This window comes from Notamacropus eugenii, chromosome 2 (genome assembly GCF_028372415.1).
Source record: "Notamacropus eugenii isolate mMacEug1 chromosome 2, mMacEug1.pri_v2, whole genome shotgun sequence".
NCBI classification, from domain to species: domain Eukaryota; kingdom Metazoa; phylum Chordata; class Mammalia; order Diprotodontia; family Macropodidae; genus Notamacropus; species Notamacropus eugenii.
Window position 1 is genome coordinate 62,942,244 of NC_092873.1, and position 16,170 is coordinate 62,958,413.

Below are 16,170 nucleotides of genomic sequence, written 5' to 3' on the forward strand. Positions count from 1 at the left end.
AAATTTTTTCTCCAACCTGGTGACTCTAATCATCATGGTCCTTCCAGATGTCATGGTCCTCTTCAAGAATGAAGGACAAACAGCAAGCAAGCAATTTGACTCATAATCAGCATTATGAACTGTATTTCCTAAGATTTCTAGACCAGGAGAGTAAGGAACCTTTGTATATTTGCGAAATCATTCATGTTGAAAATCAAGATTAGCTTATTATCCAGTTATTCCCTATCTATTTGGATCATTTTGGAACAATATGGTTTGGTAGTCTCCATCTGAGGCAGAGAAGAATAGAGGCAGCTATCAGTCTGAAGAGAAAACCCAACCTCTGTGCCATTCCTGTGTGTAGAGGTGAGTAATTGGGCCCTTCTCCTTTTCTGTTAGGAGGGCCAAATAAGGAGTGAGTACCAACTAGGCATCTCTGCCCTCTACAGCACCATCTAAAGATTACATTCAAATCTGGTTAATCATAACACAAATAGAATACATCCAAGACAATTTTAATATCTGCCTGTATTTAAAGCTCACCTTTTCATTAAAGCTTATTTTTAAAATACACAATACAACTTCCTAACAAGCAATTGCACAAGATGGAAGCTTGATGATAGTTTTTGAAAACAGTAGGACAATACAGAGTGTAAGTGAGTGGAAATGGGATTTACTGGGTGGCACACAACTCAGGGAAGAAGTTATGATATACCCAGGGGATTTTTTAACAGATAAAATGACTATGGATTCAGTTCCTAAGAAAACAGCAGCTGTGCTACAGAGAGATTCAAAGACTTTTCCTTAAACCAGGTGCAAAAGAGGAAGCATGACAGTGGAAGAAGCCATAAAAAGGGCTCAGAATATACTTTCGAGTGTCCTTTCTTGGTGAAGATTTTGTGAGAATTCTCTGCATTCTGACTCAAAAAACCTACCTGAGGCTGAAAATTTGGGGTCAAACCTAGATACGGTAGCTGAAGGACAAAGGCAAATGAACCACAGGAAACCATTTGCAGGAGATGGAAATGAGAAGACAACTCACCCTGGAAGAAAAAACACGAGCTTTGCAGGGATACATAACATTTCAGAATCCAAGAAACCTTCAATTGCCTCAATACAAAGAGAGTTTATCTTTTCTTTCTGGAAGCAATGAAGAGGAAAAAGATAACATTTAATTAGAATCTTTAAGAGAAAAGAAAGAGAAATTGTAGTGTTAGCCTGGTTTAAAAGAAAAAAAGCTGATGATGAGAAAACAAATGTTAATTGTTTGGAAATAGCCATTAGTTTCTTAGTAGCAAAAAAGAATCAAAATAGGATTTTTTAATAAGACCTGGCTGCAAAGATGTGGCGCTCACTTAAAGGGGTTCATGGGAGAAGGGAAATGTCCCTAAGATGGATGCAGATTCTCTGCGACTTCAGGGTGGGAAGAGGTCTGGAGAAGAATTCAGCAAATGTTAGTTTTCCAAAGCAGATAGTAAGAAACTAATAGTTTGGGGGGTGGGAGGAAGAAGAAACTAATTAACTTAAGGATTCTGCCGTATGCATTTTCCTCAGGTCTCAAAAGGGTACTCAGGGACTCGGATGGTTTAAAAGAGGAAATTAGGGATTTTGCTTAAGGGAATTGTAAAACATTTCATTGTATCGGTGTATGCTAAGGGAAATTATTTTGTGAAGCTAGATTCATAAAAAGAGCCTGAATATAAAATATTTAATTCTAAAGTGAGGAAAATAGTGCTGCTAACAAGCAGGCGTGCTACAATTCCCACCACATTGTGTGGAGATAATTATTGAAGGATGATAGGATTATTGGTAGTTTAAACCCCACTTAAATTGCATGAACTTTTAATACAGTAGAACCACATCATAATGCTTTTAGACAGATTTAGAGATACTTTAGACCAAAAGACATCTCCATTCTTCCCCCTCCCCCACAATATAACTGCCACAGACTGCCAACAATGAGGCCTCAGCAATAGCTCCCTCTTATTCTCAAAGGCCTTTCTCCATAATAATTCTGGTGACTTCCCCAACTTGTGAGCCTGGACCTGGGCTTTTTGACTCTAAGCTCAGTCCCAAGTCCCACCTTCTTTCTGATGCCCCTCGCCTCCTTCTTCCCTTCCTCCCCCTCCCACCCTACCAAACTCAACTTGTATTCATTGTGTATATTTCCTGTATATGTTCAGATATGTATGCTTGTTTCCTTCATTGGAATGTAAACTCCTTCAAGGTAGACTGTTTTCTTTTTGCCTGTGTATTCCCAAAGCCAAGTACATAGTTGGCACTTAATAAATACTTATTGACTGATGGATGCCACATTGCTTTTTTAGGAAGATAGATCAGGTGAAGTCAAGTCCGCTGCTCTTTACTATGCTCAGTATTGGATGTAAGCAAAGGCAAAGAAGAGACCTTGAATGTCACTCCATATGAGCTTTTCTCTTTATCATTGAAGCAGTGGAGAGGTAGAAGGAGGAGCCTGGATGTCTTTGTGCATAGTAAGAGGAAAGTCTTTAAAAGGAGAAATGCATTCATGGCACCTGTTATGATGAAAAGTAGTGGATCATGTGGAAAGGGCTCTGGACCTAGAGGCAGCAAAGCTGGGTTTGAATCCTGCCTCAGTAACTTGCTTTTGGTGAGGATAAGATATCCCAATGGATTATAATTACATCAAGGCATGTCTTCCATCCTCTGGTACAGATCGTAACTATTGGGTACCTTCACATCCTTGTGCAAATGCTCCAATCTGAGAGCTCACCTTTCCACAATGCTACTTGTGTGCAGCCTGTCCATCTTGTGTGACTCTTGGCCATGGTTTCCCATGAACTTTCCACAGGGGTCCAGCCAACATGGTGGCAACCCTCATCGTGTTCTCTTGACACTCTGTAGATCTCAAAAGGTCATGGAGGCTGTCCACTGGAGAACCTTGATTCTCACTAGGTGATTGGCCCATTTTTGGGTCAGTTTTTTGGACCATGTTCATTGAGGACACCTTTTATGGGTGTTATGTTTTATACTTCAAATACTGCTAACAAGCAGAGTTAACACCTGGATCTTTCAAGAACTCTGGTATGGTTAATACACACATGGAAGAAAATTTGTAAGGGAGGAGACTTTAAGGCAGCATTTTATTCCTCCAAATCAAATGCTTTTTGACAGGCAGCAAAAGATAACCCCAGAGTATGTTTCTCTGATTTCCTGGGTTTCCACAGCTGAAGAATTCCTCCCTAAGCAGTCAATCTGCCAGTATTGGAACTCTTGGACTTGGTTAGTCTTGTCCTTAGAAAGCAAACATGAGCTTTTGACAGGCCTGGTCTTGAGTCCCTTCTGATATTATAGACTCAACCAGAGTTTGTGCTCCATGGCCGTAGACTTAGGACATAGGGCCACCCTCTTGCCCCCTGTTCTGCTGAAGCACTGGGGAGAACTTTGGTTTAGGACCCTTGGCCATATATCGTCATCAGTCTGCCAGACAGCCTTCCACTGGGGCTTTTAATACTCTTTTGACACCAGTGCAAGATCCAGTCAGTCTATATCTATCCACCATTTTTTCCACTTACTTTGACTTTTATTGGCCACCTCCCTTTATGTTCTTGATGATAGCTCATGTTACTTCTTGCATGACAATCACGTGCCTGACATTTGCCCCTGATATGAAGCTTTTCAGTGATTGCTGGGTCACCTGTAATTATTATTCTTATACAGCACTGCTTCACTTATGCTGCACTGGGGAGGACTGATGTTTGAAAAAAGGATGAGCCTTGGCAGCAGTCAACAGTTGGGGTCTTTCAAAGCATTTGGAATTTTCCCAGTAAAATTTCAGCTCTTTGAGGACAAAGACTTTTTTTTGTTTTCTTTTGACTTTTTATCCCTAACACCTTGCCCCAGAGTCTTGTCAACAGTAGGTACTTAATAAAGGCTTCTACCTTGGATTCTTCCTTCAGACTGCTTCATTGGTCAGCTACACTGTGTATCTAAGGTTCATGTTGTATTGAGATAGATGCACTAATTGGCTGTGGCCGACTCAATGAGCTGCCCATCCAACTGCATCCTTATCTATTGGACTTAGATCCTCAGGGCCTAGTAGAGAGCCTGGCACAGAGAAAGTTCTCATTGACTGATACTGAGAAATCATTCGTTCATTCATTCACTCAGCAAACCTTTGTTCTTTGGGCCAGGTACAAATAATAGAGCCTGGGGATATAAGGAGAAAATTAAATAGTCACAATTCTCAAGGAGCTTACATTGTGTTGAGAGAGAGCAATATGTACTAAGAAAAGCAAGTAAAATGTCTATTATGTTGATGCTAGCTAACACTTATGAAATCCCTACTATGTGCCAGGTACTATGCTAAACACTTTTACCAATATCTCATTTAATTCTTACAAAAAGCCTGGGAGGTAGGTGCTATTATATTACAAGTGAGGAAATTGGTTACATTATTAACCACACAGCTCGTTTCTGAAGCTGGATTTGAACTCAGGTCTTCCTAATTCTAAGCCCACTGTCTATCTACTATGCCACCTAGGTACGATAACTATGCAAAGTCGTTTCCAAGGGAAGGCACTTGGAGCTGGAGGTGAGAATTCAGAAAAACTCCTGTAGGAGTCTCCTCCTTCATCCACTTGTGTTTTTTCCTGTGGAAGTTCCCAGACCAAGTGACTGGGAAGGATCTCTGGCACCATGTCTCTATCCCTATATCTCAGAAACTAGAAAGGGAGGGCATGAGGAGGCAGAACACTCTGTTTGGGTATGTCCTGGGATCAGCCTTTTTAACAATATAACTAGCAATTTGTTTGGGAATGAGTGGGCCCCTAATGGGAAAGAAGGCTTGGTAACAGAGCCAGCCCTGGTAACAGACCCAAATGACAAGGATGGTGTCACATACACAATAATCTTGGCATTGGACCTGTAGAAGAGAGAAATCTGGGGATGAATGAGGTTGTCAGGGCCGGAGGAGGGTGGACAGGCTTCAGTGAATTAAAGCCAAATACAAACCACATAATTTTCTTTCCACTTTTAATTGAAAGAGCAGTTTTCCTGAGAGCAAGTAATTTGAGGTCCTCAGATAGTCTCCTCCTAATCCCTGGTGTGCCATCTCTCCAGTCAGCATGGCAGCCATGCCTCAGTGCTTTGAGCCAGCCACAACCACTGGGGGGACTCAGAGGATGTTTTCTAGTCACCAGCCTCTGAGGAAAAGCCCTCCTATCCTCGAGAGGCTTCCAATCCTAAGGCAGGGAGCCATTTCTCATCTCTGCAAAGACTGATTTTACACATTCTTCACGATAGTGAACTCATCCATTATGCCTGATGTCTCTGACTTCCAGCTCGGCCTTTTCTCTGCCTGCCACGGTAGCACCTTTTCACTTCCAAACCTGGGGCAAGGAGGTGAAGGCCCTATCATTTTAAAATGGTATTTTAAAAAAATGTATATTTTTAAAAATTATATATTTTTAAAATATTTTAAACAGGCATTTTCCCCAGTCCAGACAAACCCTCATCACTACCACAATCTTCAGTTGCCTCTCCTAATGACCTTTACTAACGTAATATAATTTGTCCTGTCTCTGTTCCTATGGGACTTGAGTTTTCTTGACTGCTCCCCCACCTTAAATGGAGCTGCCAAGAAGTGACCACACCTGTGGGCACTAATGATTTATTCCTGAGCTAGCAGAGACATTTTATCCGGCTTCCTTAAGCTCAACTTCCAGCTCACCCTGGGGATAAGCAGGGTACGTGACTCAGTTGCCTTCTGGAACTCTCCTTCCTTCTGCCACAGCTCAGCTATGAACAGATGACTCTCTGAAGCTTTTTTGATAGTAAACCCTCAGTCTATACAACCCCTTCCCACTTCTTCCTCATAATTTCTAGGCTATGTCACTTTATAAAAGAGAACCAGGAAATCCCACCTCTAACCCTGAAATATCTCCTATATCTACCCTCATCTGCCTTAACTCACCCAAGGAAAAGGGGCTTACCTCAGGATAGAAACTGGTCCTATGAGATTATTGGTATATGGAGCCACAGATGAGGAAACTCCCTCTACCAATACAGGCCAGGTTCTCTGAAATTTAGAGTTGCCTGATAGCTCCTGGGTCACATGGCCAACAAGATAATAAACTAGACATTTTCCCCAGAGCTGACAAACTCTCATCAGCGCCACCCCCAGCCAAGAAGAATTCTGAGCCAGATGTAGAAGAATCACGGCTAAATTCGCAGGACAAGAAAGTGACAAGCTCAACAAGGTAAAGGGTTCTGAGTTAACACCAGAGAATATTAATTCTTACATTGATCTCTCAGTGCCCTCTTGGACTAACGAACCCCCAGGCTTGTGTCTGGGACCTGAACAGGGCCTCTCCCCTCCTACTGCAGCGGCTGTAGGCATACTCCTAACCCTTACTCCTCTCTGCCCCACCAAGCCTAGAGCCTGGGAAGGATGGAATACTTCAAGAACCAAACCGGGAAATGAAATTTTTTTAATTGATGTAAGCAAAGAACATAGAGATAGTAGGATGAATATGCCTATTTCAAAGTAAAATTATAATACCTGCTCATAACTATCTGTATTTAAAGTGCCTTTGACACTTCCTTGTAATCATTCATTTAGGAATCACACATTGCATATTTTTTTTATCACACATTTGCCACAACCAGGCTTTTTGCTTCTGGAGAAGCCCTTGCTCAGCAGCATAGGGTCACAAGTGTGGTACATTTTGGCCAGAGGAGCATCTGAGTGGAGCCGTGACTTCTGACTGGCTCCTCAGACCACCTCCAGGAAGCTCCCCGCTCACTTTTCAGATGCTTTGTCCACATCTGCTGTTTGAGTTACAAACCTTTTTATGTATTATCTCAATGCTGATTAAGGTCATGGCTAGGGCATTTCCACTTGTTACTTTCCCTGAGTCCCATCTTGTCACTGAGGCAGGAGCATCTCCTCCTATCTTAGTCTTATCGTAGACTAGGAGGGCACCTGTCTTTTGCTGTGGTCTATTTTCTAGATGGAGGGGAGGGTCCTCATGACAATTACACACCTGGGGCTGTTTCTTTCTCCGCAGATTTCATAACCAGAGCTCCAGGCAGTGACCCTTGCATCTGTTACATCTGGAAGTTCTCAATCTTCTGATAAGTACTCCCTACTATGCTCCACCCATGCTTTGCAAGCCTCTGGGAAAGAACTAAGGATATAAAATCATTGCTATTGATTACATCGTAGCCCTTGTCAGATTGTGATTTCATAAGCTTCAACATTGTATCTTAGGGCACACTGGACATCTCTGCTTCTTGTCTCATCTTTTCTCAAGAAAGGGAATCCATTGAGCAAGGATTTGTCTTCAGCACGTATTGCCAACAAAAATTTCAGGGCAAATTTGACTGGCATGTTTGGCACATGTTGGATACGTTTACAGTCTACCTTGTAGAAATGAATGCCTTTTAATAATTTTCAATAAAAGATTTCTATAGTGAGGATGCTGAACAAAACGTGGCTGGTGACACCCCATTATATCTAGGAATCAATTATGTTGCATAGTTTTATTCACAAAGGACACCACCAGGAGCTATTCCTCATACTTTGAGGGAATTGGTTTCTTCCATCGATATTGTTACAAGCACAAATAATTTTTCTAATTCTTCTTGTGTAATATAGACTACTTGGTGCTGCTAGCTGGCATAGTGGATAAAGTGCCAGACCTGGAGGCAGGAAGACTCATCACCCTGAGTTCAAATCTGGCCTCAGACACTCACTAGCTGTGTGACCCTGGGCAAGTCACTTTGCCCTGTTGGCCTCAGTTTCCTCATCTGTCAAATGATCTGGAGAAGGAAATGGCACACCACCCCAGTATCTGCCAAGAAAACCCCAAATGAGATCACAAAGAGTCAGATACAACTGAAAACAACTGAACAGCAGTAGCAGCAGCAGATCACTTAGCATTACCTCTTATTCACTGGTCTTAGGAGTTGTACATTTCTGAATTTTTCTGAGCATTGGCTCAGTAAAATTTGGGGGAAAAAAGTGTTGGGCTATTCTTGGTGACATGAGTTGTAGAGTATGCAGTACAGCCAGGTTGAAGGGTAATAATATTTAACTCTTAAACGCATCCTCACATTGCTTGAGAAGTTACAGACCATTCGGTACGGTAAAAAAAACAAAAACAAAAAAAAACACTTTATCTTTCAGATATTGTGGTCCTTCATCTCTTTTGTCTGTGAACTTGGGTCTTATGGGAACCACATGACATTACTTTTCAGATTGTCAGCTCCAGAAGAAAGTGCATTGATGTCCTCATCATCACTGGAATCGAATGATGGATATTCTTTCTCTTCCTCATATGTTGTGATTGTAGCATAGACATTATCTGAAATTTCTTGTTAGTTCTAAATTTTTTTTCACCTGAAAGTCTCTCAGTTTTTTATCTGTAAGGACACAAATAAAGTTGTATTAGTATTACAACCAAAATCTAAGATTTGAAAATCTTGGGGGAAAAAAAGAAACAGAAAATTTAAAAATTAAGTTAGTAAAATAGTAGAAAATATATACAAAGGTAAGTTTTTCTTTTTCTCTACAAATACATTATTCACGAGGTTTTATTAATGATGAGTTCTGCTCATACTCCAAGGCAAAGGAATGGCTCCATAGGAATAAATGTAGGAGAAATGCCTCTTATTTACAACAAAGATATAAAGTATAAAGCATAAAGCGTTAGCATCATTTGACACATCTAATCCTTATAGGTAGAACCACGTATTTTATTTCTTCCATTATTTGACAAATGTTCGAAATGCTAAAAAACATTGATAACAAACATATAGAAAAAAAGTCATGTAAGGTGAAATAATAATACCTTAGCCTTTTTGAATTTCAACTATCTGTTTCCATTTGTTTATTTATTTTTCCATCAACTGGCACCCTCGGTCTTCTGGGGTGTGTGTATTTTAATGGATCCAATGTTCTTTCTGCTGGAGATTAAGTCTTGACCAGATTTATTAGCACTGAATATTCCCCAAGGAGATGCCATTTATGGGAACACTGTGCCCTGGTAGTGGTTGGAGTAACAGCTGTTGTATCAGGACAATGCCATTGATATTTTTCTTGAAAAAGAATCCTTTAAATCCCCCTAAATACCCAACAATTTTTGACCTGCTTACCACATTTCCAGCTGCAGTCTTCTACATATCACTTCAAGTCACTGCTCTGAAAACCCTATTTTCTGGTCTTGAACGGTGGAGTTGACTCCATTTCAAAAGAAAAACTAATCATTGGCACCAGTCAGCTCACATGTATGTAACACTTCATAGCTGACAAGTCACCCTTCAACAACACCCTAGTGAAGTAAGTCACGAATGGCTATAATTGCTTTTATTTTACAGATGAGGAAACAGGACCCCTCAGAGAGTCTAAGAGTTGCCTCAAGATCACCAAGCCAGTAGGGGCCAGAAGCAGGTCTTTGGAGTCTCTCTCAGGACTTTTCTCACTCTGCCACACTGATAAAAATGAGATTATGTGCCTGAGAATACCCTTTCCTAACCAGAAAAGTGACTGTGGAAATGAACTCTCCACGGTGCTGGGGAGACCATTGAAAGCCACACCTCATGTATCTGAGAACACAATACCTTTTGGAGGATTTGAATATTTCAGTCCTTTCCTTATTTGGCTCCCTGTTCTGTGCACCCAGAATTTGTTTGCATTGGCAGAAGTTTAAACATCTTGAAGAGATGGATGGTGAAATCAATGTGTTGTATCTGCTGGGGAGCTAAATCCAGGGAAGAGGTTCATTGGAGTAAAACAAGGAAACTGCTGTGGTTGTAATCTAGTACACATCTTCTAGTTTGTTTTTTCTGGATAGGGTGAGCTATATTTAGAATCTAGGCTACAGTAATGCTGTTAACTTTCCTGGGTCAAGGTAGGACTGTGTAGCCATCAATAGTATCAGAGCACAGATACCTGAGTTCTAATTCAGTCTCAGACTTTTCCTAACTGTGTGACCCCAGTCAAGTCACTTATCTGCTATCTGCATCAGTTTTCTCATCTGTAAAATGGGGATAGCACCTACCTGCCAAGGTGGCAATGAGGATAAAATGAGATTTTTGTAAAGAGCTTTGCAAATGTCAAATGGCTCTATATAAATGTCAAATGGCTTTGCAAATGGCTCTATATAAAAACCAGCTATGGTCATTATTACTATTAAATAATATCTCCAAGTTCACTTACTTCCAGGGCTCAACACGGATGAACAAATAGAGTTTGAGATGTGAGATGAATCCGCCGAGTTGTCCCCCCAAACTTCAGGTCACTTGCCTTGCTGTTTATTTTTTAGATGGAGGATGCCTGGTACCATCAGTCCTCCTATGGTATGCCCCAGTGTCACACTATGACCTCCTTGAAATTGCTTTGTGTGGCATTAGAAACCCATTTTTAAATGCAGAAATGGCATGATTATGGAAAATATAAACACTGGAGGCCCTTGGACAATTTAGCTCGTAAGGTAAAATGCCAACAAGTTTTGTCAGCTTATTCGGTCCTCAGAATGACAGAAACCCTCACAGTGTGTTTGTAATTGAGAGCAGTGCTCCTGAATTTGTCCTTGGAATTACTTCTGCCTTCTGTTTAGTTTCCCAAACCTGTGTTTATCCGTTATGTGTCCTCACATTAAACAAATTAAAGTGATTTGTGCTTCCGTTCTTATTCCGAATGTCAAACACAAAGTCACTTTATATTGAAAAGGGGAAGAAGCCTATTCTCATTTAAAGGAGAATACTGAATATTCTTAAATCCCAGCCATAGCCGTCTGTGTCCTGGAAGGGAGGAAACCAGGCCTTGTTTATATCCAATTACTTTTCTTCCCTTTAGAGACCTCATTTTCAGCCTGCTGATCTGAAGTAAAAATAAGACTTGTGATCACCAATCATTTAGGGGAATACGATAGACTCAACAAAGCAGACATGAAGTAGCGTTGGTAACTATAGTGGTGTTCTGCTTTCATTTTGCCATTTCTTCCTTTAGGAATATGACTGGCACATTTCCTGATTACCCTAAGGAAGAAGAAGGGGGTTCTGCAATTATTTTTTCAGAAAGGACCCCACAACAGGTATGTGTATAACTTATAGATAAGCTGTAAATGAATGACAAGAAGATTTTTTTTTAAGTTCGGAATAAGCCAGCCTAAAAAATTACCTAGACATTCATTGTAGCCTGATATTTCCTTACATTAAAATCCCTTCTTGAGGTTCACTAAAGTACATCATCTTTTAGGATATGATTTTAAAATATATTCAAGATGAGAACATGTACGTCCCTTCCTTCTTGCCGGAGGTGGGGGACAATGTTCGTTGCCTGCTCTAGCCGATTCAGCTGGTCCATTACCTTTACTGACCTGATCTTTTCATATTTTTTTCAGTCTTTTTTTTTTTTTAACAATAGATGACTTTGTGGGGAGGGGTGCAGGAAGGGGTATTTTTGGAAATGAAGGTGATAAATAAAACTCTAATATTGATTTTAAAAAATGTTTCCAATAAATTCAGTCTCATTCTTGACTTGTCTATGAAAAGAGATTGGATTGCACTTGATTTTCATATTTCCCAGCAAACTGTGGGTTTTTTTCTTTTTTTGGTGGTGATTAGGAGGAATATTTGGATATTCCCATTAATTCTTAATAGATAAACTCTACTATCTCACCATGGAGTCGCTAAATATTACTTAGTGCTACTCTTTAGCTTCCCCTTTGGCCTTTGGGAGACGTCATTGGAGGATTTTACATTAACGAGATATCCACATCCTCAGACAAGTTCTCTGAACATTTTCTCTACTAAAGCTGTCATGCACTCCACTAAAAACAAATAAAGAAAAACCCCTCAAAGTATTTGTGCAGGAAGTTTGTATTAATGGGACCTGAACATGGGATCAGAACTCTAGGTCTGGAGGGGACCTCAGAGGAAACTGAGGTCAAGGGAGGTTAAGTGACTTGCCCACAGTCATAGGTAATAAATAGCTGAGGCAGGGTTTGAACAAAACCACGGGACCCATAGCATGTGTGTGTGTGTGTGTGTGTGTGTGTGTGTGTGTGAGTGAGTGAAGGGGTGCTTATCTGCTTGCTGATGTACAAGCAATATCCCTAGACTCCTTAGTCCAGTCACCAAGCATGTTCATGGACTCATGGAATTTAGAGAAGGAAAAGACTTTGGAGAGCAGGGAGACCTATCCTGCCCCATTGGTAGATTAAAAAAATAGAGAAGGAAGAAACTCTCCAGAAAGATGTCGCATAGATAACAAGCAGAAGAGCTGAGGTTTACGTCCTGGTTCTTAGACTCCAGATCAGAACCAAACAAAGGTCGTTGTTTCTCCTCTCATCAGCCTGGCTGTCATTGACTCTTTGGATGGTTTTGCCAGCTTCGTTTGCTCACAAATGTTCAAGTAAAATGAGAATCAGAGATATAAAATCCTACTGGGTCCAAGATCTCATTGGCTAGAGGTGGGAGCATTTCTGCCAGTACAGGTCACAGCTCACCCTCACCCTCACACACACTCACACACACACACACACACACACACACACACACACACACACACACACACACACACACATACCAAGACAATTCTTTATGGGCTTTCAGAAGTCTTCCATAGATCATCAACCCAGTTCACTGGTGGCTTTTTTTGAGGGTAACAATGACATCTGCCCATCATCCCTCTCTCTTGTGATATGAATGACCCATAAACACCTCTGGGGATGTCCAGGATGCCACTGTTCACACACAAGTCTTCACTGAAGTTGTGTTAAAGCCAGTCTGCACATCCTGCATGGCTCTCCATTAACCTTTGGATTTCCTGAAGCAATGCTTCTTGGGAGATTCCAGTGTTCTGTGATGTGAAGCCACATTTTGTGAGTGGGACAGTATCAGTGCTTGCATCAAGCATTAATTCAGTGACTCCTCTGTGCCAAGGCACTGTGCTAAGGAGATACCAAAAAAGAAAAGCCAAAAAACAGTCCCTGTTCTCAAGGAGTACACAGTCTAATGGAGGAGATGATATGGCAACAGCTATGTACAGATAAAACTATGTATGAGGAGATAAATTTTGGACAGGGGAAAGAGTAAGAGAGCCTAGGTAGGACCATAACTGAGACATGAAGAAAGCAGATCCAAGAAGGTGGAGCATTCCAGGCATAAGGGACAGTCAATGAAAATGCCCACAGGAAGGCGGTAGAGTGTTATGGATGAAGAACAGCAAGGAAACCTGTGGTCTTGAATGAAGATACATATGGAAAGAAGGAAGGTGGGAGAAGACTGGGTTGTTTTGTGGGGAGCAAGCCATTCAGGGTCATTGGAAACAGCAGCCCAGGCTCATCTTCCCCATCTCATTGTGGAGGACAAAAGAGCAGAAAGTATTTATTAAACCCTGATTGAGTATTAGATTCCTTGTCCATCTAGAGCATCTATCCAAGATAGGACAACTGCATGTCCTGAGTACATTTCTCCCTCATCCCCTTCATCTCCTTGATCTCTTCCTCTGACTCCTTCTCTTTTTTTTATTCTTCTCCTTCCCTTCTTCCTCTTCCCTCCTTTGTTCTCTCCTCTCTTCCCATTGGAAAGAGGAATTGAGGTGGGGGGTGGAATCCCATATCATTCATCCCCTTAGTCACAGAAAAGCAAGTGAGGCAAGTGTGAATCACATGAAACTCATCTCAGGGAGTTCATTCTGCGTGGTGCTTTGCTGCCATTCTGCTCCCTTGAATCTCTTAGACTCTTAAGACAACAAGAGGAGGGTCAGTGGTGGTGCACTTTGGTGAAATGTCTTTATGATCTCTATCTGTCAGACTGAAAACAATAGGCCCTTGGGACTTTATCCTCTCTTTCTTCAGGCTGATGTGAATGGCCACTGGTGCTCCCCCATCCAGATTGTATCACCTAAAGGCTGGGTACTTCCATAGTTCCCACAGCTTCTTAAGGATCCCTAGAGTGTCAGCCAAGAACCCCCTGAAGTCCAGAGTTTTTATTTCTTCTGAGCGAGGCTTACCCCGGATACTTGTGTTTTATATTTAAATGTTCCCTTTGATTACTGTTTAGATTACCTACCACTTTCAGTTCACAATAAATCCCAGTCTCAGTGGCCTAAATAGGTACATTTCTTAGGGAGGGAGGTGATTCATGTTAGATGTTAGACGTACCTCATCCCCCTAAGCAAAGCACAATTAAGGTGTGGAAAAGAGGGAAAAAGGGAAAACCAAAACTTCTCAATTGAGGACCACCTAGAACATTCATACAAAGCTCTGGAAACATCTCTGTACCAAAAGTGGATACCTAGACATCTACTCTATGGGTACCTTCAAGAGATCATAGTACCATAGATTTATAAATCCAAAACTAGAAGAGTCCTAAGAGGCCATCTAATCTAGTCATTAGTCTACAGATAAGGAAACTGAGAATCATTGAAGTGTTGTTATTTACTCAGGGTCAAACAAATAATAACAGATCCAGATTTCAAGCAAGGTCCTTTGATTTCAAACCCAGTGTTTTGCTTTATTTTTCCCCCATCATGCTAGACAAGTGATGGTCCCAGCCTCTGTTTGAAGACCTCTGGCACAGGGAAACCTACCGTCGCCTGAGGCATCTTACTCCACTTTGGGATAGTACTCATTGTCAGAAATATTTTCCAGACGTCAAGCCTAGTGAAGTTTTGGTTCTTCCCATAAATTTTGGAATGCATCTACATTTTGTAATATTTTATTGCTACACTGTTTCTTCTTTTCCCCAGGCATTATTTAACAGATAATCGTTCAGTTTCCATAGAGACCTGCACATTTATTCATTGTGCCATTACTAGTTTCACAGCATTCTCATCTATAAATCTCACTTAGGCTGTTAGCTTTTATATATTTGCCCATGCCTTCTTTGGGGTTCATAGTGTCGTCAGTTTTCATATAAATTACATGACCTTTAAAACAGAGGATATATTCTATGCATATCCCAGTTGGTTCACTATATAATTCTATGAGATCTTAGTTTTTAATATTTTGCTTGACTCTATGACTTCCCTCTTATTTAATCTTTTTGCTGGATTTATCTTATTCTGATATTGAGGTATTTTAATTTCTTGCTCATTGTTTTGTTTATCTGTTTCTGCTTGCAACCTTGTAAGGTCTTCCTTTATGAATTTTGTTGCAAAATTGTTAGGCGTGCATATATTTGAGAATAATATATTAATGTTTTACTTAGAACTTTTTAACATAATTTAATGTCCTTTATCTCTTTTGTGAGACAGCTGTGCAGTAGTGGAAAGAGAAATGGTCTTAGCCAAGAAGACCAGGGTTCAAGTCTAGTCTCGGACACAACATTGGCAAAACTCTTCATTTTTCAGTACTTTATTCAATTGTCTAAGTCTCTAAACTTCAAAGGAGGTGCTGACCTGCAGTGATAAAAGGAGTTTCCTACTTTGAGAATTTCCTATCCCCATGAAATTCTGGGTCCCATCCTTATCCTTTATCTCTTTCTCATTTTTATCCAACTCTGTCTAATATCTTTAGAACCACATTTACTTTTTTAATAAGTTGGCAGTAGTATGGTAAAGTATATTATGAGACTATATTTAGATATGATAATCTATTTAGATATTTTTGGATTAAAATTTTCCCCTGTCAGCATAATGTTGGATTTTTCTCTTTAAATCACCCTATAACTTTTATGTTTCATTTGTCCCATTTGTATCTAACATCCCAATTGCTTATCTCTCATTTATTCATTCTGTCAAAAGCAGATGTATATTTTCCATTCTGATTACTCTGATTAGGAATCCACACTTAACAGCACCTCCCTCAACAAAGTTCCACTTTTTTATATTAAGAACTCTGTCTTTTACATTTTTAAAATTAACTTTCACTTGGGGATATTTCTGCCACCCCTCTTCCCTTCCCCCTGCTTGGCTTCTTTCCTCAACCTCTCTGGAAAATTTAGTGATTTAAACAGGACAAGTTCCCTGAGAGTTCTCCTACTCTATAAGCAGCTAGTGTGTCTCCCACATTTTAAATGCTTGTCTTTTGAGACAAGAGGCTGGTTGGTTGTTCAGCAACTCAGCTGAAGCAATCTCTCTGTAAACTTCACAAAACCTGGTTGCTTCTCAGGTAGCCATTTGTTATTTTGAGAAAGCAAATAAGGTTTTGCTAGGTAGATAAGTCTGGCTTCATGATGCAGATTCGGTGAACCTCCCTT

General features: G+C 40.5%; 1 protein-coding gene across 2 annotated transcripts in view; it reads left to right on the forward strand.

The window, feature by feature from the left end:
* IQCA1 (IQ motif containing with AAA domain 1) overlaps positions 1-16,170 on the forward strand; it is a 237,585-nt gene that overhangs the window by 106,362 nt on the left and 115,053 nt on the right. For both annotated transcript variants that reach the window (XM_072640671.1, XM_072640672.1), the window contains one exon: positions 10,973-11,057. In XM_072640671.1, the coding sequence (XP_072496772.1) occupies positions 10,973-11,057 (85 nt within the window). The remainder of the gene's footprint in view (positions 1-10,972; positions 11,058-16,170) is intronic.